Source organism: Neopsephotus bourkii, unplaced genomic scaffold (assembly GCF_033783945.1).
Source record: "Neopsephotus bourkii isolate Nb327-2 ecotype Australia unplaced genomic scaffold, CSIRO-AGI_Nbou_v1 NB_1067, whole genome shotgun sequence".
Classification (NCBI taxonomy): Eukaryota; Metazoa; Chordata; class Aves; order Psittaciformes; family Psittacidae; genus Neopsephotus; species Neopsephotus bourkii.
In genome coordinates, this window is record NW_026901555.1 from 1,849,462 (window position 1) to 1,875,797 (window position 26,336).

Genomic DNA, 26,336 nt, shown 5'->3' on the forward strand with positions numbered 1-26,336 from the left:
GTATGTGTAAAAGGCTTGGGGTTTTTGTTTTTGTTTTCCTGCTAAAACGAGTCAGGCACTTGGTTAGAGCTTGTCAAAAGCTTATCTGAACTTGTAAATCCTTTGAGATTTCCCTTTCACCATAGGATTTAACTCTGTCTCAGTCGGTACAAGTTTTCAGTGCCAGTAAAATATAAGGATTTGAACTTTACAGGCCAGTGTCTAATCAGTAACTTTTTATATAAGATTCTTCCATTCCTCTTCATCACTGTATTTTTTGTGTGCACACTGTGCACCAATGGCTCACTGTGACAACCAGTGAAGGCACCAGGTCTGAGGGATCCATTACTGGAATTCATGTCAGCAATACTAACAGGTGTGTTATACTAGTCAGAGTACTGTGAAGCTTCTAAAATAATCTAAGAGCAATAATTATGTATTTGCAATTAACTATAGGTATAATAGGAATATAGGAACCGTGTCAGGGGAGTGAGAGGGAACATCTGACTTTGCCTGCTAAAATAAACAGGTGTGGGTGTTATTTTATTACTATTGTTTGGGTAGATCTCCATTTCTTTATGTTGATGTAAAAAAGGACATTTTAGAGTGTTAAATCTAGAGTACTGGGGCAGTCAGTAAACTGGCTGGTAGGAAGCAGAGCTATTATTAAGTCAGTTTCAGGCAGGGTCACAAAGCATGTAAGCTGATCTTTCTCTTGCTGGTCTTGATCTTATTTACGAAAACTTTAAGTTTTAGCAACTGTTAAAATTCATCAGAAGCTGTGTCAAAACAGTAATGAACTTTATTTTTCTATAGTAGCCTTAATTTTATATTTTTAATATCATGTAAATAAATGGGGTAGGATTAGAGAAGAGCAAAACAGAACACTTAGATTACTTACCACATGAAGAATTTTATTTTCTGTTTCATACACTGTACAATCCTGTGGCAAAATAAACAAAAAACAATAAGTACATGTTATTTTAAATTTCCTGTGAAGAAATAAAAGGCGAGTTTATGCTGATAGCTATCTGTTACAGAAGTACGTGTAAAGACAAATGAGCTCTTGAGTTTGTCATGACCAAAAGGTTACCTTACAATCTCAGGCCACTTGACTTCTCTTGTGGCTAGTTAACCTCAGGGATCTATTTGTCCCTTGACAGTCTTGAAACTCGTATTCAATACTAGCAGCAATATAAATGTAAGCAGGGGGGACAGATTCATGACGATGAGAAAAAAGTAACTGGGTATAATTAATGTGGCACGTCAGATTTTCAATGATGTGAAGAGCAAGGGCTACACTGCCTGGCCTTAAATCAGGCAGAATGTTTGTTACCTGTCGCATAAGCTGTGCGGGGCACAGTCATGTCAGACCTATCACTAGGTAGACTGTGTTACTATAAGTCATGGGAAGGAAGAGTAAACAGACAATATTTGACAAGTACAATGCTAAAGATGTTAAACATTGCATGTCCATCCTGTCAGTTTCTTTTGCTCCATCTTTTGCTTCAAGGCCTGACTGTCCACACTGTGAACAAGGGACAGAAAAGAGCAGTGGTCCCATCTGCTTGCAGAAGTCACATAACTGCTGGAGCTTTGAACTATGGAAGGCACAAGCCACACCAAAAAGGGATGAGAAAGCACACAGGGCTGCTCGTGCTGACCACTGATCCAGGAATACCCAGGCAATTTCGCTGCCGTAAGACCTCCCACAGAACAATTCCATCCCAGCTTTCCACTACACAATGTTGCTCTTAAGCAATTTAAAGTAGGTCTGAAAAACAATATTCCTGATAAACCCCTGAATTTGCTTGTAACTTCTAGAGCAGCCATTTTCTTATTTATTTTTTAAATAATAATATACCTTATAACTCCGTAACTTAAGAGTTATTACTCCCTTAATGTCTGTTTTGATTTAGTGATATTACAGTGCCTAGAATAGCACTTTTCCATTGTGGAACAAAGCATGCAAATTCCTAAAAGGAGCCTCTACTGCTTTTGAATGTTTAGGGAATTTCTGCAGCACAGCCCTCTGTGAAGCAAGGCACAACCATGGCAGAAGTGCTTCACCCCTTGCTACAGGAGAGGCCCTGGATGCACTGAGGCGGCTCCACCCTGGTCAGCACTCCACAGCACCACACGGGCTCTCCAGCTGTGCTTTACTAAAACATCGAATTAAAAGGGAACTACAGAAACCTCAGGTGTGTCTCACAGAGATCAGTGTCCCCAGAAACCGCTGTCACCTCTGAGGGCAGCCACGGCCAAGGCCTTGCAGCCCCCCAGACCCCGGCCAGGCTCCCTCTCCCCACCGCTCTAGAACCTTCTGTCATGGCGGGCAGCACACTGCGCTCCTGCACAGGCACCAGCCAGCGGTACCCACCTGGCATCAAAGGGGTGCTTTTCTCTGAGGAGAAGATATTCCTGAGGTATCCCGGCATCTCCCTGTGTTCAGGGAGACCCACACCAGACCCTGAGGGAGGCAGGAACCCCAGAGCCCTGTGAGGGAGGGAAAGGACAGCCCTCCACAACCAAGCGCCTCACCAGCACCCAGCTTCCTGTCTATAATGCCATACGTGCATTGAGTAATTACATTTAAGCAAATTAATGATTAACTGAAAAGTTATGTTGGGAGATTGGTAAGTATGACACTAAGCTGGGAGGAGTGGCCGACACGCCAGAAGGCTGTGCTGCCATCCAGAGAGACCTGGACAGGCTGGAGGGTTGGGCGGGGAATAACTTGATGAAATATAACAAGGGAAAGTGTAGAGTCCTGCATCTGGGCAGGAACAACCCCAGGTTCCAGTATAGATTGGGGAACGACCTGTTAGAGAGCAGTGTAGGGGAGAGGGACCTGGGGGTCCTGGTGGACGACAGGGTGACCATGAGCCGACACTGTGCCCTTGTGGCCAAGAAGGCCAATGGCATCCTGGGGTGTATTAGAAGGGGGGTGGTTAGTAGGTCGAGAGAGGTCCTCCTTCCCCTCTACTCTGCCCTGGTGAGACCTCATCTGGAATATTGTGTCCAGTTCTGGGCCCCTCAGTTCAAGAAGGACAGGGACCTGCTGGAGAGAGTCCAGCGCAGGGCAACTAAGATGATTAAGGGAGTGGAGCATCTCCCTTATGAGGAAAGACTGAGGGAGCTGGGTCTCTATAGTTTGGAGAAGAGGAGATTGAGGGGTGACCTTATTAGTGTATATAAATATATAAAGGGGGAGTGTCACGAGGATGGAGCCAGGCTCTTCTCAGTGGCAAACAATGAAAGGACAAGGGGAAATGGGTACAAATTGGAACACAAGAGGTTCCACTTAAACCTGAGAAGAAACTTCTTCTCAGTGAGGGTGACGGAACACTGGAACAGGCTGCCCAGGGAGGTTGTGGAATCTCCTTCTTTGGAGACATTCAAGACCCGCCTGGACACGTTCCTGTGTAACCTTATCTAGGTGTTCCTGCTCCGGCAGGGGGATTGGACTAGATGATCTTTTGAGGTCCCTTCCAATCGCTAACATACTGTGATACTGTGATACTTCTCCAAATGATATGTCATGTTGGGAAACGCTTTCTGCAAAGCAGGATGAGGATTTCAGAACATACTTGTAAGGATGAGGATATGACAAGTGAAAAACAGTCTGCCTTGTTTAGGCGTCTTAGGTGTTTAGTTTTCAAGTAAAGTTTAACTTATTGATATACCTAAAAGACTCCCTCAAATAACTTAAGATTCCCTATATTTTCTCTTTCCTGGATCATAATACCTTTGCAATAACAGTTGATTATTTTAAACTTCCCATTAAATAATTCCAACGTCCCCACCCTATTTACTCTAGAAGCAGATTAGCTATGTGATCAGCTTGGGCTGTGGTACTCTGTGAGAGAAACAGCAGCTGACCTGTTTCTCTCAGGATCGCTGCTCTGCTTGTCCAGGGGCTGAAAACCTCAGCTGTATCCCCCCACTCAAGGATACAGTGCCCAGCTCCCGAGCTATGTTCCTGGGGTGCTCCCTCAGGACCTTGTCCTTCAGCCCATCCATGGCTGCTGCAGATCTGATTCAACCTGCCCGAGCCGCTCAGCCCTGGGTACAGGCAAGTACCGCAGCCTCTGACCCAAGGGTCGTGTTTATTTTGGAACAGTAGCACTCTTATACAGAAATTAATTTCTAAGTGAACACAGTTTAGAGAATATTGTGACAGAATAAGCAAGTTAAAATCAGAAGACTGAGAGTGCCAAGAAACACAGAGAAGAATTTATATTAGCATTTCATGGTCAAGTATTCCTTTGATGTTTCTTCTGTATTCACAGTTATTTTCTAGAGCACAAAAAAAGAATTCAATTAGTCAGTTTGGATGGCAGTGCCCAAGGCAGTTTTCCCTACAAGTTTTACACACTTCAAACAGCACATCCACCATCTCCTTTTAACCCTCCGCGTACCAAGAGAACAAAATGATCACAGCAGGGCATACCGCTTGACTTCAGAGCTAATGCTCCTTTCTAAATTATTCCTTTAATTTCTGTGCTAGAAATGCTATATGAGCTTCATTCTGAACAAACTTAATTACTTCAGGTCAGAGAGTAGAAGCCTTTTGTATAGAAAAACTGAAATTTTAATGTTTTGTAGAGCAGAATTAATGTCAGCTATACTTATGTTGCACATTCAAGATTACATTAGCATTAGAAATGTTAATGGCTTTGGGATTCCTTCCAAAATAGATGCATATTGACTTTTTTGCTTAAATACATCAGACTAGTTTAACTGAGAGGTTAAAAGCACTTCCAATATTACACTAATATATTAAGATATGTAGGTCACAATATTCTTCCGATTTATTTTTCTCTGATACATAGCTATGCACAAGGGACCTCATTAAAAAAAAATAAAAACCTTCCAGGACTAACATGTATAGAATTTTGATCCATTTTTCTTAGGAAATAAACAATAGTTACAGTGATGTCCTTCCTACATCCTCCTTAAGCAGGATGACATGTTTAAAAATGGTTTGAGCTAAAAAACCTAACACAGCACCTGCATTCTATTTCCCCTCTGTAAAATGGTAAAATACAGTAATTATCAAAACAGTCACAGCAGCAGTGTTACATACAAGTCAGCTTCTGCACTATGCAGAACGTCCTACCTTTCAAAGGTACAGTACACATTCATAACTCTGATAAAGTAAAACAGCATTATTTGAATATTCATGAAGAGAAAAGGTCAGTAGGACTTGTGCTCACCCACACTGTGTTCATAACTCTAGTTTCTATTTCCAAAAGGGAAAAATGCAAGCACTACTGAAATTTGCAGATAGATAGTATAAAGAACGTTTTATGAGAAATGTTGAGGACAGTTAACTAACACATAAAGGTAGCAATACAAGTAAAATATTTAGTTCATTACCTTTGTACAATAAACCTGCATGAGTTAAGCCAAGTACTGAAAAAAAAAAAGACCCTATAAAGGAGCAGCCTGGAAGAGAACTTCAAACTTTATGATGTTTGCCAGTTGAATGCCATTTCCCAACGTAACACTGCAGTAAAGATCTACTGCAAGCTTCGTGCGGCAGATATGACAACATGATATTTAAAAACATATTGCTTGCATACATAAAATCAAACACTTCTGGAATTAAAAAGAACGAGATTGCTCTGAAATTAGGCAAATATGCAATGGTAAATAGACTGAAGTAACTTATTTTACTTGGTTTAATTAAGATAAAGACTTGATCATAATTTATATTTAGAAAACAGTGAACAGATGTTCAATAACAAAATGTTCTTTAGCAAACACAAGCCAAATAAGATGGAGGGGTTGAAAGCTGAAGTCTGCAAAGTTCAAACTGAAAATAACACCCACGTTTTTACTGGCAGTTGCTGAATCACAGAATAGTTCAGGTGGAAGGGACCTCTGGAGGTTATCTAGTCCAACCACCTGCTCAGAGGAGCAAATAAAAGTTACACCAGGTACAGGAAACTACTGTAAAACAATTTCTTTTCATGGCAGTACAAACCAAATAGCTTTAAAAAACATAGCTTCATCCTGAACACAAAGTGTTTGGCTAAAAGTAGGGTAAAAATCTGTGTTATGGTATCTGAATTTATCTCAGTGAGGATAATTAAACATTAATAAAAGAGAGAACAAGCAAAAGTTTTCTTGAAATTTGTTGGAAAAAAATTAGCCTGAGTTACACTGACATTCTTTCACAAGACACAGTCAAACTTTTTGCTTGGATGACATTTGTTCGTGCAGTATAGTGGACGTACCCAAAGCATCTATCACAGGTTTAAACATCTCAGACAGAAACAGGGAAAAAAATCAGAAACTCATTTCTGTTATAACAAGTGAACTCTTTCTACTCAATGAAAAATTTACCAGCATTTTTTGAACAAAATTTCAAATTTTTTTTTTTGAACAAAATTTTATTTTACGAACAAAATTCCAAACCTGTTCCTACCCCATTATTTCAGTTACCTTTCCCCCAGGGTAACCTTGGCACTAGAGCATGACCAAATCCAAATTCAGTTAAGTAAGCCTGGTGGATTCATTTTCAGAGGAGAAAGGAGAGCTAGTCTACCTTGAAGCTAAAGTTTCACTTTGAAATGAAGTCAGCAGCTCAAACACTTCAATACTCTGTTCTAACATGCTTTTTTTGCCCGTTGTCATCAGCACATTTTGATAGGACATCACACCTTAAAATCAGGATGTGCCTGCAGCTTTCTGCATAATGCTATTCTTTCATAGTTTCCCTGTTATTCTAGTGAAGGTGATATTGTGAGAGATAAGAAAACTGAGTAAAGTACAATCCCAAGCATAAATGGACAGGTGTAAAACTCTAAAATAAAAGATCAGAGTTCTCATAACCAGAATGGAAAAATACTGTTTACAGATAAACAAGTAATTGCTTACTCATCATAGCATTTATGTGGTGTGTAAATAATAATACCCAGCATTGCAGTTCATGTTTAGTTTAAATTTCAAATGAAGATTTCATCTTCACAGTCATACAGAGAAAGAATATGATATAAAAGGTAAGAACCTACTTCCTGATTAGAGCTAAGAGTATGTCACTCAGATACATACAGTACATCCCAGCAAGAAGCTTTACAAGCAGTGTCTGTATTAAACTAAGGTTATGCAGCAATGCCCCCTATTCAGAAGGAAGTTAACCCGGAGTGGCAGCTGTAAGTTAACCACAAAATTGTGTTAATTTTGCACGAAATAAATCATCAGGTTGAAGGCATTTCACAATGTGCCAAATGCATAGCCCTGACTGCTACTTTCACACTGACTAAATTAGACACCTAAAATATACAATGTTCATGAAACAAAGAGTACCTGAAAGGATCTGAGATCCAGGTTTCTATTAGTTCCACCTTCCAATTCATATTTTAGCCTATAGTTAAGACTGAAATTCTGGGTTAGGTGAAACATTTCTGCTTTCACACATTAAGATCAATTTTCCTCAGATTTAGTAACATCAGAACATTCTCCCTAGCAATGATTTTGGTTTTTATTACTCTTTCTGGTTGCTAAATTTAGTCTACTATAAAAAGGTCTCAATAGATGACTATCAAACAACCCAGACCTGACAATAAGGAAAAGACAAAACTTGATTTTTAACAGACCTGGAGAACTAACTAAACATTTCTCATCTTGGAATGTCTTGGAGTTCATGCTAAAAGATAGATTGCTTTTATGCTGTCAAAAGGAGGACAGCTTTGGGAATTTCGGAATTAAAAAAAGAACCAAACTACCAAACTATTGCTGGCAAAGCAGAACTGAATTTCATCTGTCAAAACCAGACAGAAAGGGGGACAGCAACTCAAAAGTATACTGTTCTCACCTAGACCACAGAGAAGAATCAAACACACAAAGTTCAATATCAGCTGAAGGGCAGAATCAGAATCCAAACTTTCTATACTGTAGAGAAGTTACTTTTGCTTAGTCTGTAAATCAAAAATAGCCTAGTGCTATAAACACCTTGTAAGAGAAAGCTTAATAAAGATACATAAATAATTAAATGCCTACATAGGAATTTTTAAACCAAGAAAACAAAAAAGATCTTTGTTTTGCACTGTAAAAGCTCATAAAGGACAAAATTTCTAACAGGAATAGAGCTGAATGTTATAAATTAAGGATAATAGTGTAAAATACAAAGATCGATACTTATCAACCTTAATTCTTTTTTCCAAGAATTAAAATTAAATTGAAGGGGGAGTGGGGGAAGAGTTTGCAGAAGGCAACTACTCTGTACTTCATTGTTATGTTGAAGGCAGGGCAATTTGACTAGCCGGTTGTTTAGACAATGCTTATGAAACTACAGCTTTAACTAAGCTTTTTTCTTGTTTTCCTTCCTACAACACTTTCATCTTTCTCTTTTGCTTCATTCCAAGACAGCCCTGCCTGTTCTTTAACCTCTCCACATCTTGCAGTAACACTGTTTTTTCTCATCAGTACTTTCATCTACTCACAAGAAGAGAAGCTCCCTGTAAATATTTGTAAAACCAGCTTCCACTTAGCGTTTCTGTACCTGTGTGTCACCTCTTGTCTTACTTCAGCAGCAGGCACTGTTAGAGTCTATTATTATTTGTATATTACGTAGTACCACAGACCAGATAAATTTATTTTGTGGACCTGTGGACAGTACTATATTACAATTAATTAATGAACATTAGTGATGATAACACTACTACCATTATCTGTTCCATATTTGGTTTGCTCAGTGTTATGAATATTTCATGTTAATCACTAAACAACCAGGTAACTGGGTCTCCTTTAATTGAACAAGCCACAGTACAAACACATTTATTTGTATGTTCTAAGAACTTGTCCCTGAAAGAATTTTGATCATTCATATTTTAACCTGTAATAAACTGTTAGCAGTAGTTATGCTGTTTCCCACTGTAGCTTTGTTCTTTCTTTTAACACTTGCATTGTGGCAGATAACCTGACATGAAATCTTCCCAGCACTCCCTAAGAGAATATGTAAAGTACAGAGAGGTAAAGCTAAAATGATTTTTCTGATGAAGTAAAAGCTTAGCAATGTTTTTACTACTGCAATTTTTAAGTACCAGAATGAGGAGGACTCAGAGAGGAAGATAATCACTCCTACCTGTTGCACAATGGTTGTAAGTTCCAGGCACAGTTGAACAATGTTGTTTTTCAGCAGTGAGTATTCTGTCACACTGACAAATGGAGACCTGTCAGAAAGGAAAGGTAGGTTAATACAGACTTAACAATTACACCTCCTATTCACCAGATAAGCAGAAATATGTAATATAGAGATCAATTCTACACCACAGGAATATGAAATACCTAATCGTAACAATTTCCAGTAGCAAGTTACACAACTTTTCTGAAGTATACCTTTGAAACAAGAAACAAGGTAGGCAGGAAGGCCAGAATATCAGAAGTTATAGCTCTTGTGGCAAATGGAAATAGGAGCTTCCTAAAAATTGTCAGTAGTCCAGATTTCCTTTGTACAGCTTATTACAAAGACAGCTTTTCTAATATGACACCACTCTTCAGCAGCAGTTAGCACCTTAATTAAGACAGCAAAGCTTACTTAGTCACTAACAGCTTTCTGCACACTTGGATTTTCTTCGGGCTTTGCAAATTCTAGCTGAATCTGGCCCCATTTGAATTCATGAGAACTGACAAGATCATAGCCCAAGAGAATATGACTGCTGGCATTAGGTTAGAAAAATGTCACCAGGATTATACAAATCCTGGAAAGGAAGGTGATTCACGCTCACTGTGATTTCTAAGGTGCCATTTATACACTCGAAAGCATTCAGATTCAAGATAAAATATTCGTTGCTGTAACTCCAAAGAAAGAGAAACAAAACGTAAGTGCTCTGATGCTAGTTTGTGTTTTGGTTTCCGTCTTTCCACCATCAAAATTTTGACTGCATTTATTCAGAGAGATTCATACATCAAATTCTGATCTTGGAAATGATTGATTGTTGAGAACTAACACCACAACTGTATCTAACACATCAATCCTACTCTTGATAAGAACTCTAATAAGTAAAACTAAATTTCAAGCGAAGCATGTACTGTAATTTATTTTGAATATTCTTAATTGATTCGCTCAACTCCAGCTTTTTTGTGTCTCTTTTGATGGCTGAAGGACAGTTCAAACTCTACAATCTTCCTTGCCCTTCTTTCTGAAATTACCTGTGACGTTGCCTCTTGTGGCAGTGAAATGTCAACTTGGAATAGGACAAAACTGTTCATTTCACAGAAAATACTATCAGACTGAAAGTAACTAGAGAAAACTTTAACACCCTCTGACAGAAAAGGGTACTAGACTTTTTCCTCCTACATTTGAGAAATTTGCCAAACAAAATTTAGAACTAGAATTCCAGAACTGCCATTTTAATATTAGAATATAAGAGTACAAGAGAAAAAGACAGAACAAATACAAAACAACCCAAAGAATTATTCTTATGCATAAAGGATCAAGGAATAGTAAATTACCTGTCCAGCCAGGCTAGTAAGTTCTTGGCAGCACCAATCAGGTCAACTACAGAGGTAAGAAAATCATTTGGCAGTCGTCTGGAGGCCCTGCCATCATAATGGCCACTCCTCCTTCTACCCGTTATAAAGTTCTGAAGATTTTTGGCTGAGGCATTCAGCTTGTGAGACAGAGTTCTCAGGTTTTCAGTCTCCAAACCATAATTCTGAGGGGAAAGAAGAAGATACACAATGAAGTGAAATAGTGCATTGTCAGCTATGTAAACAAAACCAGGAGGTTAAACATTCTGAATGGTATTGGCTGAAAGGCTGGGGGATTTATGGATGCCTGGTTTCCGCAAACCCGTTGGTCCAGCTATATCACCAAGGGGAAGGCAAAAAGAATCCTTATATGCTGAGCCTGAAGGTCTTTCCCATTTTCAAAAAGTGGGGATGAGTCAGTCTGTCATTCCCTACCTGCTACGCTTCAGTGTTAGCCAATTATGTGGTGGCTAGCAAGTTTAGCAAGTGTTTAGCAGCCCCACTGCACTGGACCTCGTTCACTCAGATTGCGTCAGTGCCTCCACTAAGTTGGAATGACTTAGCCTTGGCAGAACTTCCTTTTCACTTATGCTTTTACAGGAAAATTCCTGAACCCTGCTATTGGTGGTGAGCAGCTGTCCCATACGTAATGTAAGATGGGAACAGTCAAATCAGGTCAGAGCAAGAAATAGTACTCCTGTGTCCAGTAACTGCACAGGGAAGAATCTGAGAAAAGAGCAAGCATGTTGTAACAGCTGTTAGTGTTCAGAGACTTCAGCCACTGACAGGGTCTTCATATTTAATACATCTTAATGGATCTTCTTCCAAAGTTCTAGTTCTGATGGGGACTGGAGGAGGGTTGGGGTGTTGTATCTAAGTAAAGTTTCCCACACACAAGTCCGTTTTCCCTTTATCCAACATTGCTTCATCTATGTCTCTGTCCTTTTATCACCAAGCCAATTCCCCACTTAGACCCAGCTAACAAACACAAAGATATCTCAGCTCAAATACATTAAATAATTCACTCAGATTCATATAGAAAGTCTGAAATATACTGAGCACAGATTTCTTGCTACCACAACAGGATGTAGCATGTGAAAGAATTTAATGAGCATTTAAACAAAATCAACTTTCAGAGTGTGATTTGATTGCCCACTATTAATATCAACTATGTTTATGTTACATCATGAATATCACATGTTATTTTTCTTGCCTGAACTTGTTCCTCAGAACAGAAAATTAAGAACTGCAAACACCATAAAATCTTGATGGATGCCAATACGGATATTTTTACTGGCAACCATAATTTCCAACACCAAAAAAGGAAAATGCATTGACCAGTAACAAGCTTATGAAATGTAATTGGATGGAAGTCAAACAAAACACAAACACTTGGTAAAGTTATCTGGACCACTTACAGCTCATACTGAGGACCATGCTTTCTCTGCCAGCCATTCTCCTGCTTAGAGCTCACACTGAAAAATAAATCAAGCCCCTGCCTCCAGCTTGGAGGGCAACCTACAAGAAATGGAGACACTTTGCTATCCAAGTTAGTTCTGCAAAGAGCTCAGACTTTAAAACAGTTTTAAAGAGTAGGGGCAGAATTAATTTATTTGTTATATACATATCATGCCTAAAGCATCACAATCATTCAATGAGGTTTGGAATTTGAATTTAAGATTGAACAGTGAAACAAACGAAAGTTGCAATGGTTTAGCTACAGATGAGAACCCTCTTCATCTTTTTTCCATAACAAATACTGTGCAGTTAGTCAGCATCACTAAAGTAAGTCATTCTATTTTGTAAAAGTTTAAAGTTAAAAAGCCAGCTGTATTTGATATTAATATGCCATCTGTTTTATATTTGTAGCAAATCTTTATTTTATTAAAGCACTGAAGGTATTCCTTTTCCCTGCTCTATTTTTCTCTCAACTTCTCCTTGTGCCAAGATGATGACTAAGTGGACGTATCAGGACGCCTTTACTGACTAGCAACCAACTAGACAGTGCTTGTTTTCCCCTCGGAAAGAGTTTGAATTTGCACACTCAACAACACGTTACAAAGATGCTAAACCCGATCCTCCTGGTTTTATTTCCAAGTCCAGCTTCACTTATCCCCGTGGAAACAAGCAGAAAATATTTCCCCAGTAATTCACTATCGCATAAAAGCTCTGGAAACCTCTCAGTTTACTGTCAAAAAAAAGCTAAGCAGAAAGGGAAACAGATTGGCCAGTGAAGCTATAAAAGCCAGAAAGTATGCTAGATGCTACCCAGTAGTAAGCAACTGGAGTGATCTTCTCAAGTTATTAGTAAATATGCAGAAGTGAACAGAAAAAGCATTTGAGGAAATCCACCTAGTGAACAAGTAAGTTCGTTGTTTTATCTTTATTAATTACATGCCGATGGCAACCTCAATTACTGTGAGCATCAAATTCAAAATATAGCAAAGCGCAGACAAAGTATGTTCATAAAGATAATCAGAAGATGAAAGGAAATTGTTCCTCACAGTAGAAGTGCTGATGTGAGTGGTTTAGCTGAGACTTCACAAGCCACAGTAAAGGGGAAAAGATACAAATATTACAAAAAATTACAGTGAATCAGTATCTTTGTAGAAGACAAAAATTATATTGCTCTACGTTTAAGCTTGCCTTAAATCCAAGATCTTCATTTTAAAATGAAACTACCATAATTAATTGTAAAATGGGAAAAAGTCAGAAATAATCCTCAAAAGCGGCACCTCTGAGCACCTCATCCTGACTCTCAGCACCCAGCCAACCTCGTGTCAGCTGCATGTTTCTCTCTCCAATGCACCTTCCTTCATCAGCGACCAATGTGACATGATATAAAAGAGATTGTTCCAGAGCAGAAAAGAGCAGTCAAGTGGGTGCACACACAGACATGAACTGCATCGATCTGGATTCTGAGAATGCACCTGAAAACACAGTTGGAAGAGATGCAGTTTATGATAACAAGTAAGTAGATGGGTAGCTTTGTTCTGTAGACGTGACACTGCAAGTATCCAGATCACTTCCAGTTCCTGTAGGCATTTCATCTGCATGATGATGACTGAGATAGTCTCAAACCTTCCAGACTAACTCATTATTCCAGCTACTCTACCAGCCTTCAGTTTCACAGCCATATGTTCTGCTCTTGCTGTGCTAAATATGTGCTATTATTGTGAGATGCACCACAGAAATGATGCTCCTGAGCCTGTAAAATTCTGCCTCTTGGCAGGTGATTTCTTTCTTCCACAGTAAATCCTAGGTATAATTTCTGGTTTTAAAAGAAAGACAAAAAAAGAGAAGGGAAAAGCCTCTAAAAGGGACAAGGGGGTGCCATTAGCATAGGCAGGATTATTTTTCATACCAAGAGCAGGGAAAAAAACAACCAAGCAAGGTTTAATCCATTCTGTATTGCACAGTCACTTTTACCAATTTTTCTTGACTTGATCTGTGGAAATGGACATACAGGTTTAGAGAATTAATACGGACTATTAAAAGTGATCCCAAACACTGTGTGTCCAGAACTACACAGTCATACAAATTGTCAAATTACTACTAAAGCTGAATTATAAACTGTTTAGTGAGAACAGAAAGTGGACTGAAGTCAACCACACTCCATTTCAGTCAAACAGGCCTGACAGGCACACTGCAGAAAGGGTAACTGGGAGGCCAGGGCCAAAGTAATGACATCTTGAGCACAGGAAGACGTGACTGTAAACTGGTGAATCTATTAAATGTTTACTCAAGCTCCTTCACATAAAAGCACTGTTCAAATAATGAGAAATTCTGTATATTCACTGAGTATAACATATGATAGTATTATTACCTCCACATTAAATAAAGGAAGTTACCTAGAGGTTATCTGATTTGTTCAGACTGATGCAGTAGTGTATTTTAGGTTAGAGGTCAGCAATTCCTAATGCCCTGTACAATAACAGAAGTTGAAACGAAGGATTTAAAGAGGTAGAAATGAAATGCAAATGAGATGAAAGCCAGACAAGTTTATTATGGAAGAATATCATTAGTGATAATGCCAAGATGAAGCTGTGCTGAAAATGACACTTGCTAATGAGATGTACAACTGATTTGTGTTTAAGGATAAGCCTGCTTGCTGTCTGGAAAGCACAGTTTTCAGTGTTAGCAATCTCATTCGCTAATGACTGTCAGTGAGGATTCCTGCCATCCCCCCAGCTCCCCTCTCCTGTTTGGTTGGAGATGCCTGTTCCCGTGTTTCTAGTGATTCAGGTTATTGTAGGATGGTAAGAGGAAAGGGACAAGGCAGGCTGCTCCAGGGCTTATTCAGCTGGTCAAAGTCCTGACAGAGTGTAAAGGATGATGTAGAAAATAAGTTATTGAATATTCCATATAGTTAAAAAATGCATATTGGAAATTGAAAACCAGGGAATCTGTCTCCAAACTGATATTTCTGCCTTTTTGCAGAAATCCAAACTTTTGCATAAATCCAAACTTTTGCATAAATCCAAACTGCAGAAATAAATAGCTAAATGCAGTGTGACATGAACCCTGCTGCTCTGCGTCTATATTTGAAGTCCAGGTAAGAACTCTTCCTGCTTTGTACATGCATTCTGGTTTGAAGTTCTGTTTTTAGAAGACAGTGGGAAAACTGAGAAAATCTTTTATCCATCTGATCATGCAATACCTGTGGTTTCTATGTACTCAAATAGGTGGAATGAGGAAAAGTCTTCATCTATTGCATAGGGTGTTTTCCTATCTTATGGCAGGTATGTAATAACATCACAAATGAGTACTTTATGTGAATAAAAATATAGCCACTAAGATAAAATAGTCCAAATTATTGTAGCAAACACTGAAATAAAAAATAACAAGTACAATGGGGGGAAAAAAAGGTAAGTACTAATAAATTGTGTGTAAACACCTGAATAGCAGAGCAAGAAATACCTGCAATATAAGAAGAGTTTATTTCTTCTGTGGACACCCCACCCCAGCATTATATACTTTAAAGTACTAATATAATGAAATTGCTTTGCTGCAATGTGTCACAGAGAGGTAAAAAATGTGTGCACATCAAAATTTACCTGACACAGGGTATAATTTCAGCTAGATAATTTATATTGCATAAGTGATGACTTTAACCTACCTCAAAACCAGAGTTATTTTTAATTATAGTAATTTTTCTTGATGTTACCATTCATGTAAGTAGTCAATGTAATTTATGAATAAATACATATAAACACATGGATGTATACACTGCTTTTTCTGTAGGTGATATTTTGAGAGTGTTCCCATTTTCACTGAATTGTAAGGTTCAGAGAAGTGGAAGTGCAGAGCCAAGATCTGGCTGAGGAGATTAAAGGAAACAGCCCTGACAGAATTTCAAGCATCTTATATTAAACTCACCATGTTAAGGCATTTAAAATACGACAACCTAAATATTGTGCTACACTCCCATTTTTATGTTTCATGCACAAGCCTAAGGAATCCCCACAATTTATGAGCCCAGTCCAACTGTGGTACCACCACTGCAGGTCTCTGTGTCAAATGTGAGCTCAGGACCATTAACAAACACATGCAGCAGCTCCACCTTTGCCCCTCATCATCAGCCTGCCTCAACACAAGAACCGTGCTTGGCACAGCAGGCTGCTCTGACCCCAGCCTACCCTGAAAGCAGCACATCTGGACTCATGGCACACTCCACTCTTCCTCAGTCCTCACATTCCTGATTGCTAGAAGCTGGATGTATTTGTGAACTGCCAGAGAAAGATGCTGCCATGCCCTCTTCCTGAGTGCGAGCACCACTGTACAAGGATCAGGAGGTTAATTTAAAAGCTCGATCTTTAGGAACATCTACCCCACTACACAGTGGTCTTCAACCTGTTCTCAGATTATTCACAAATTGACTTTAAGTTACTGTGGACTTCCTACATCAGAAGCAGCTCCTCAGGGATGCTCTGTCCCTGCTGTGCCAGGAAAGCAGGCCTGGTCGGTCCCTGCTTGACTGCCAGCCCTCCTGGTCCGGGGGACCTGTGCTCACAGCCCTGGTAGGACAGCACAAGACTTCTCCCACCAGTCTCCCTGGGGTCATGGCTGAGCACAGGGCTCTGAGATGTCAAGGAAACAGAATTCCCTAAGGCAACTCTGGGCTTTTAGAATCTCCTTTGGGAAAACATGACATGCCAGATGGGATCTCACAACTCCCTGCTGTCTGCCTTGCTGTGTATGCTGCTCCTGCAAAGGTCGTATCTTCACAATGAAAGTTATGGTGCTTGTGATAGCATGTAGTCATTTAGCACTGACTGAATAAAACCAGGCAAAAGGCCTGTTTCATAAAAGCAAAAAGGTAAAATAAGCATACACTGCGATTGTAGCCTAAATAGTTCTGACACGTAAATAGAACAAAAACAATCAGAACACATTTTCTGTCTTCATTTTCCTCTCTGGAGGTATGTTTTTAAAGGCTAAGAGCCTGACGGCAAACACAGCAGAAACCTTATTCTTGTCTCTGACCATTTCTGTGATTTCATCGGGCAGATCAGTTAAAATTTTGTGGTGATATTTCTATAATACAACTTGAACCTGAAATTCTCAGAACAGTACGAAGTCAAAGCTTGTGAGGCAGTGCGTTCCCATCAGGTGTGTCATCTTCCGCTCTAAAAAGAATTGCCAAGTAGAAGACCCTTTGTATGAATAGCAACTTGGAAGGAGGTAAATTGAATTTTTCATGTAAATCACAAAGGTCCTTTGTTTGAAATTATCTGAAGAAGGAAACACATTTCAGTATACAATTGAAAATGATAAAAGTATGTGTTAAACCTTGATTCCACAGAATACGACCCACTTTAAGTATAACAGACTTCAGATAAAGTGCTAAAGTATCTAGTTTGGCGTATCTAGTATCTAGTTTAAGGAAACTCCATGTCAGATATAGTTCATACAGTGTCAGGCTTGTCACTGCACAGTTGGGTTTTAACAGGATCATGTTCATCATAACCACCTACTCTGTGAGCAGAGGAATGGGGCCTCCGAATGCGAGGTAGCTGAACCCGATGTGACTGAATCTCCCTGTGTCTTATCACAAATCCCCACTTCTGTGCAGTTTAACTTATCTGTCCATAGTAACCGTCCAGTGGAATTACTACTGTAATGGTCATTTCAGTCACTTTATAGCAAGGAGATGCTGTACTGCACACCAGAAGTATATTAACACTCAGAATTATACCTGGTTCGATATTAACCAAGATTAATTTCTCAAATGACAAGAGAAGCCTTATTTACTAAATAAACTTGCTTTGCTCTGCCTTAGGGAAAGTTAAAAAATAGAAGGCTTTTCTGCCTATGTGCTACTTAAACTGGAATACTCAATAATTTATAAGATTTTAAAGATACATAAAATCCTAGCCCCTGTTGTTCTGCAAACTACAAATGTATGAAGATAATACATTTCATCCTAATGGCTGGGGACTGCAGTTCAAGCACGACAGTGCCCAAATTTGTTTCAGCTTTTACTTTAAAAGCTCTTCTTGCTCTAAATCAGTAAATTAGCAATGCTACATAATAAAAACCATCCCTCTCACTACCTTTAATAACATTTGCTTATCACTTCATTAAAATAGTTAAACTGCAGTATTATAACCGAGATTATATACACAGAACACAATGCGATTTCATAAAAATGCAAGTCTGCAATTTATTAATAACTATGGTAATACTATGCAAATATACAACATCATAATAGAAATCAGAGTGTATTATCTGACACACCTCGAGCTTTCCTATGTGCAGCTTTCCTCCCCCTTGGGCTCCCTTCCATTATAATTACCCCACCTTCCAGAAGCAAATTGTGTCACAACTTGTCTCCCGAGTCTGTAATTTGGAACTTGTCGCAGTGCTTCTAAGTGCTTCCTAGGCCTTCCTATTATCTTGTAAATAGACACATTAAATAGATACAGTGTTAAGATTAGATAGTTTAACCTTCTTTAAAAACTCAGCACCTGCATTATATCTTTTACTTCCAGAAGAAGCTTTAGCATTTCCATTGTAATTGATATATATAAATGTCATCGAGCATAATTAAAGTGCCTTGAAAAGCATTTTATTGAAAAAGCCACGTGTTTCTGATTTCAGATAAGAATTAGAAAGACATGAGAGTCTTTCCTTTAACAGTCGGATTCAAAAAGACTCTAGACCAGCCTCTGAAACCTGTTTTTCCAGAATATGGTGTTTAAATCAATCATTAAGTTTATGCTTAAGCGTTGAAGAGTCAAATGACTGGACAGCTGATAAGAGGAACAGAGTTAGAGAAAAGCAGAAGATGAGGTTATATCCCTTCAGATTCCTCTCTGAAAACATGAAGAATGCATGGAGAGACTGGACCTTGAAGTGACTATGCATAAAAGATGATCAAGAGAAGACTCAGACATAGTGTGCAGGTTTGTTGTTAATGGATCTCAGAAGGGTCACAGATTATGACAAGGCTTGACCCAGGCTAAATCTGCACTGTATATTGGTTTCTGTTATGAAATAGTCACGATGATCAAGAATTAACCGCTGTTCCTATCTCCTGACTAAACGTTTTCCAAGTAGCTTTTACATTGTAGTTCTTGTTACAGATCTCTGAACAAACTGTGTAAAGCCTTTCTTGGTCTGTTTAATCCTAATGAAGTCAACGTGACTTAAATTGTGTAATATCCAAATACTCGAATTAGGTAAGCTTGAATAAACTGGAACGTCTTAATGTTTCTGTTTATGTATGTATACATATCCATCTCTGGAGAGAGAGCGAGAATATATTACTATGGTACAAGTATCTAAAACATAAGAAGATAGGAGAAAATTAAATTCATTAAAAACAGCACAGGGATTTAAAAATGTCCTACAATGTTAAACAAATAGAATATACAAGTATTTCTGTCAGGCTAATCCTAATCAGACTGATAGTAACCTTTGCTTTAAACAGTACTTCAGCTTATCTGAAAGAGAATGCTTTCAACTACTTCTTGATGGAACTTCAGCAGCATCCCTTTGAGCTGTTCCTAACTGCTCTCCCACTGTACTTCTAATGCAATCTTTTGCTCAACTCTGTCTTCACAAAGAGTTTAGGTCTAAATTCCCTGGAAGTCAATTTGCATTTAAAAAAATGTCTACAGTTCAAAATGCATTTCATCTTCTCTTACATTTTTGAGCAAAAGCTTAATATTACAGCAGCATGGGATAATGAAACCTTCTCATAAGCATACTGACATAAAACGGTGAATGTATCACACCATCCATACATCATTTGTCCTCTGCCAAACTTATGTCTGTGCATGTTTAATAGCTTCAATGTCAAACCTCAGGAAAAGCATCAGTAGGAAAATGAAGCTATGGCAGCACTTCTTTTCTGACATGCACAGAAGCAAGATCCAGGAGGATGGGGGAAGTCAGTCTATTTTGTGGCTTCTTCATCACAAGAGAAATTGTTTCCAACCACTTTATTTCAGGATTAAGGACTGATCTGTATATGGATTCAGTTAAAAAACATAAGTAAGCCAGACATCTGTGATGTCTTGACCTCTTCCATATGTGTATGAAAACAAGCTATGCAGAATATACTGACTGGGTATACCATGATAAATAAACAAGACCAAAGGATGACTGGAAGATATTACCTCCAAAAACATATTAGAAGATGTTCTGCCAACTTTAAAACTGATGACCAAATATCGCCTGCATTAGTTGTTCCCATGCCTCCAATTGCTGTTTTCCAGTGTGTACCATGCTGCATGCGACCGCCAACACTTAAGTCTCTCAGAAATACTGAAATTAAACCCAAATTCTTCTTTAAATTTCTTGTTGCTAATCCAGGGAACTCCACTGGCTTTATTGCAAGGACAAAATATCTTAAGCTTTTGCTATACCTTTCCAGTACTCTGATCTTTATTCATGTGCTGCATCCTCAGCAAGATCTAATGAAGCCATACGTGTGTATAGTAGTACACTGTTCAATAACTACAAACCTTTGTTGTTTGTTACTAAAACCTTGTGACCAATTACACTTTGTTATTTATTTCATAATAATCCTAGTTGTGTGTGAAAACCAACCATCTCCTTGTAGGAAGTCTCATTTTCTCAATTTTTTAAGTGCCTCTTAAAATGAATGATGAGGCAGAAATGCAAGATTATGGAGAATAAGAGCTTCTGTACGTAAGAGAAATTTAGAATCTTAAGCAGCAGTGAATGAATAATTCAGAGAATAAATTATGGGCTTGTCTTCTGGAAATAAAACATCAACACTGACCATTTATTTCACTTAGGTCAGATACTTAGCTCAGGTTCTTGCAGGATTGGTAGTTCCATTTGAAAATTGTATCTGTTCAGGAAAAATACCTTACATATATTCATAAAAATTCCAAGGGAAGCATACAGAAATTAAATTAGCAACCAGATTCTTCTGAATGGGCATTAATGAGAATGTGAAAAAAGTACATTTATTTTTATCATGAATTTGCTGAAGGCTGCTCAAGCAGCTCACACTTGTCAACAATTACGTGAATATTCATGTGCATACATATATACATTTGCATGCATATGACTATCTGTAACAATAACTGATCAATAGATAATTACTCAGGAATTCAGGCAGCTTATAGCAATTACGATTGTAACACAGAGTGCCGTGAAAAATAACTTACTGGGAATTTATGACAGAAACTGCTCCTTGTAAATGAGGAAAGTGACTTTTCATAGGGAAAACATCATCATTCCGAACTTACACTGACGTACTCCCAGCATTGCCTTCGCACAGAGAATTGCTGTGCTATAGTGCGTGCTACCAGTGCAATGTAACGTGCGTTACATCATTGCATCATTCAAATCATGATCCTGAAGAAAAAATTAACTCTCTCTCTGCAGGAGAAAGAAGCATTGGCAAATGAAACACAAGTAATACATAAAGTGTAATCCTTGACAGTGACAAACAATCTACAGCCTTGGGAAAAAGAAGGCTAATTTTTAAAGTTCATAATAAATTTTATGCCTAATTATTTATAATACTGTCTAAGTAGTAGTGTAGTTATTTTCATTACAAGACTAAGGATTACCAATGCGTTTCACATGGACCATTACAGAGGCAACAATTTCTTTGATGTTTAAAACTTTGAGCACATGAACAAACCACAACAATTTCTGTGCATTACTGAGCTTTTGGATAATTAAAAAAAGAATAATTTTTATGTTAGTGGAATAATACTTTATTCAATGGTGAAAAGTTAATATCTTCCTGCAATACCGTGCATTATTCTTCCTTTTTGTTTCAAAAATAGGATTTAATATACCTTCCCCTTACATTTAATGTAATTATCTAGGCCTGAATTATTATTCCATTAAGTGGATTCAGTCAATGAACTGTCTTTCACTGCTTTCATTGCTCTAATTCTAAGGTGTTCAGTGCTGGCACACAATAAGCATAAGTTACTGCAATGCTAGCAAACCAGGAGTCATGCACAGGTATTTAAAATCACAGTGTAGGGAATAACAAACTGTTCAGTGAGGTACTAAAAAGGGCTGATTTTCAATCATCTGTTTTGCTAATTACCACATCTCCTTCCTCACTTGCCCCCATGTAACCTGCACAATAAGAGAGGCTGATGGCACAAGCTTGGGAAGCCAGGGAAAGCCACCTCATAGCTGGCCACAGAGGCCACAGGCACCTCTCATTGACCATATGGCTCATGCCTCTTCGCAAGGACCAAATGCATTTTCTCCCAGGAAGTCACTGGTGTAGGATACACCCCTGGATGAGACTGGCTAAAACACACAAAACTTCTTGGACATGCTGCAGGGATGAGCTAGTGCAGACATGGGCAGCACAGTGACAAAGCCCCTCCTCTCTGCTTTCAGAATTACTCATATTTGGATGGGTCTCACACCCAAATATATATGGGAATTCAAACAGCTTTGGTAAAGGCTTTTAACGAAGCATGCCAAGTCAAAATTATCAATTTCAGCTGGCTAATGGATTTAAATTATATATTGTTTAATGCAACAGTATCCAATTTAATGCTGTTATCTACCAATACACCAAAACCATATGCTGGTTTCTGACAGAAAGCACGAAAGCCCTTCCTGCTACAAGTCCTGATTTCAGAAAAAACGTTGTTTTCATTCCATATACACTGCCTGAAGTACTATTTGTGTTTGCAATAAAGGATAAGAACGGAAGAGGTGCCACTGAGATTCCTGAACTTAAAATGTATCTCTTGTACAAAAGGATGGTGGTTTGGTGGCATTTTTCTGAAACCACAGCACACTTTGCAAGATCTGTGTTTTTATGCTTTCTTTACACAGAATGGAGCACTAACTTTCCAAAATCTCATGATGAGAACAGGCCAACCGCTTCAAACCATGGTTTTTGTAACAATGATTTGAAGTCATCAGTGAAATTGTTTCAGCAGTAAAATTATTTACTATAAAGAATACATCTGTAATAGTCTATAAAGTATGTACAGCATGCAAGACACCAGAACACAGAACTGAAAAGTTACCAGTACTGAAACAGCACTTCTTTGCTCCTGCTAGTTTTCCCCTTCTTGTGCATGAAGATAACAGGGATAAAGACTGCCTAAGCCACTGACATGAGACTTAGTTTTTACAAGTCAGTGCACACATGGATGTCTCAACCCAGTAAATTAACATGGATTTGCATCAACAACCAGTAATTATGTTTTATGTCAGCCAATAAAGAGCAGGAGAACGATGAATTCCTACAGCCAGAGCAGCACTATTTTCAACGACAGAAGTGGCACCAGTTCCAAAATTTAATGCATCTGCCAAAACTAAAACAAAACCCAAACCCACCCCAACCTTAAATGTAGTCCCCAGCCAAATCTCAAAACATGTCTGACTAAAGAGATAAACTTGGCCAGTGGTTCTGCACTGTCCCACACTGGAGACATTGCCATAGTTCTCAAAACAAGGGTACTCACTTTACTCGCTCTCTTGGTCAAGATTCTGTTATCTAAGCCACTTTTCATATCATTTTCTCTATATGGAATTTTGCTTTATGTATTTGCATGAATCCAGGCATTTTGGCTATATAGCGCTAAGAAATGCCAAACCAATGCCCGCTTTGACACAAAAGGAAGACGCAGTTGCTCAGTGCTAAGCACCACTTAATGCAATACTGTTATCTGAAAAGCACATTTGCTAGAGACATTTTATTTTGTGGCCTATGGCATTATGTATAAAAGCGGAGACTCTTAAAGTAAGAGGCTATGACAGCTGAATATTTTGTGCAAGTGTTTTTGTATGACAGCATTGCTACTAGTATTATAACATAATAAATGTCATTTGAAGACCAGAGTGATCTAAAAGGTTTAACCTGACTTGCGCCAAACCTCACACTTACAATTTAGAGCTTTCTCCCTCCACAGTGGTCAACTCATGAGTGGCTGGCTCTCATTCCTGTGCTTACAAAACATTAAATACCTGCTTTCTTCAAGGCTCTGTGAAAACATAAGTGCATTCTTACCTCAAAGTCCCCCACAGATATCATCCAGAAATGGAAAAGGAAAAGTGCAAAGCACTATTTTATCTCAGAGATTAATGTTTGTGGTAGCATTGGCAAGAACCTCTCACAAGATTCCTTTTTGTGGAAGGCTTTAATCAAATACATCGTAATGTTATCAAAAGAAGTGTAGACAGCCGGCACCATGTTTTATCATGAGGTGTGAGATGACACAGGACACAAACATTACAAGCATCTTTCTTTTTAATTCCTTCCATGTAGAAAGAAAAAGATAGAAAAGAAAATGTGAGTCTTCCATTGGAAAATTTGTTCACGTGTTACTAGCAGGCTATGCCATCCACTTCACATTGAAATTCTAGCGAAAGTAAGAATTCATATGAATTAATTGGATATGTCAATTCTAATTAGCCCACAAAGGCTAGGTAAGTGTCCTAAGGAGACTGAAGGGTATCTCCACATTGCTGCAGATAAGTCAAGTATCCACTCTTGCCCAGCCTGTGTCTTGGGATACAAGAGAGCTTACACAGAGCACTGCAGAGTGTTGGAGAAAGGCAGCAGGGGAATGAGGTTAAGAAAACAAAGGCTTCCTGCTTTTTGCTGGTTTTGGCAAACTAGAGCAATAGGCAGTAAAGGATGCTTTCTGAAACAGACAGAAATCAAAGCCAAAGAAGCAATAAACATTCACTCAACACTGTAACATGCAATGTTACGACAGCTGCTTCTAAAACAAACCAGAATGTTACCGTACAGGTTTTACTTTTCACTGTGCAGGGAAAATGTCCATTCCTTTATCCCTAGAAGTAATTGTGATCATTATCATCAGCCTTGAGGAAACCGAACATCCAGATGGGCTGAAATTAAAAACAAAACCCTTGTCTTCCAGATGTAAACCTCAAAAGAATCCAAATGATGTCAGAAATGAATGTGCCATTAACACCCACTAAAACAAGGGTAGAATGTACACCAATTGCAATGTATACCAACAGCATTTGGATTGGATTTCAGCCAGTATTTTCCCTCCTGCCCTCATCTACAGCATCGGACATGTGTGGGTTTTGGTGCCATATCATTATGGCACCTACTCATTTGCACTAATTTCTCCTTCTACACTGACCTAATAAGCAGCAATGCAATTTAATTGTACATATTATGCACTGTTCTCTACCAGCAAGTGACAGTAGCTCACAATATGAAAAGGAATTAAACATTCATTCATTGATAGAATATCACTGGTTTTATCCAGACACAAGATACTGTAATGGATTGCTACAGATTATAGTAATCCATTACTATATATTGATAGATATAGTATTATAAATTTATAAATGGGAATAAGTACATTAATTTTCAGAAGCATGCAGTAGTGCCTGTACTTGCCTATTCACCAGCGTAGCCTGCAATGGATTAGGATCCTCATTCTCACTGCTGCTTAAAAGATGCATTTCAGAAGAAAATTACAAGCTTTGGAACAGACATAGCACTTTGAATAGAACATGTTTCTCCTTTATTTTAACTTAAACCCAGCCTTAAGAAGGAAAAAATACAAAAATACTTATAGCCTGAAGTAATTTATCTGAAGTTTGATAGCCTAATAATACAAAGACTGAATGCATTACTTGTGGAAAATAGATGTGGTCTACTGGCATTCACCTGACCTGCAGTCCACTTTTGGGCTCTATGGAGGTAGCTGAAATTTGAGTAAAATGCAACCAACCTCCATTCTTTTATTTCCACTACATACGCCTCATCTTATGAGAACAGACCATGTACACTTTGGAATACCTGGACAGGACCATTTCCATCTGTGTTTGGCTACGTGATATGCAGACATCACATAACCAGAGAGTCCTGTGCCTTTATCAGAGGTTATGGCCTGACTGCTGAGGCACTGTTGCTGGACAAGAATGACAAATTCACATAGGACAGAGGTTTCAAAAGAGCCCCAGCCTAACTGACCACACAAAACACAAATTCACAAGTCACTTAGGTTCTAAATTCCTTTCAAAACAATCCTGTGCTTTGGTACCTCTGAAACTTTTACTTAGTAAACATTGATACAAACATCGATAGTACTGTTAGAGTACTAAACGTTCTTACTGTGCGAATTCTGGTCTTGGAAACCATGTGCTGCTATGGAACAACTGGTGTAGAGGAAGTGGTGCTTGAAGAGAAAACTGAGAAGACGTCAAGAAAAATTACCTTCTACTTTGTTCTCTACTGTATCACCTCACACAGCTGCCTTTACATCTGGTAAGGGAACACTGTGTGTGTTCACAATGGAAGAACTTCATTTGCACCAGATAGTTCCAACAAATAACATATAATTGCATTCAAGGTTCTCCTTTTCCAGCATAGCAGCTTAGCCAGACCCTGAATTCCTCACTTCTTACCA

General features: G+C 38.6%; 1 protein-coding gene across 4 annotated transcripts in view; it reads right to left on the reverse strand.

Moving 5' to 3' along the window:
• LOC133216837 (connector enhancer of kinase suppressor of ras 2-like) overlaps positions 1-26,336 on the reverse strand; it is a 194,898-nt gene that overhangs the window by 99,195 nt on the left and 69,367 nt on the right. For all 4 annotated transcript variants that reach the window (XR_009726729.1, XM_061361887.1, XM_061361886.1 and 1 more), the window contains exons 3-5: positions 10,444-10,646; positions 9,074-9,161; positions 881-922 (exon numbers count right to left, since the gene is read on the reverse strand). Coding sequence is in view for 3 of the 4 variants with exons in the window: in XM_061361887.1 (XP_061217871.1) it covers positions 881-922; positions 9,074-9,161; positions 10,444-10,646 (333 nt within the window). In the remaining variant the exon portion in view is untranslated. The remainder of the gene's footprint in view (positions 1-880; positions 923-9,073; positions 9,162-10,443; positions 10,647-26,336) is intronic.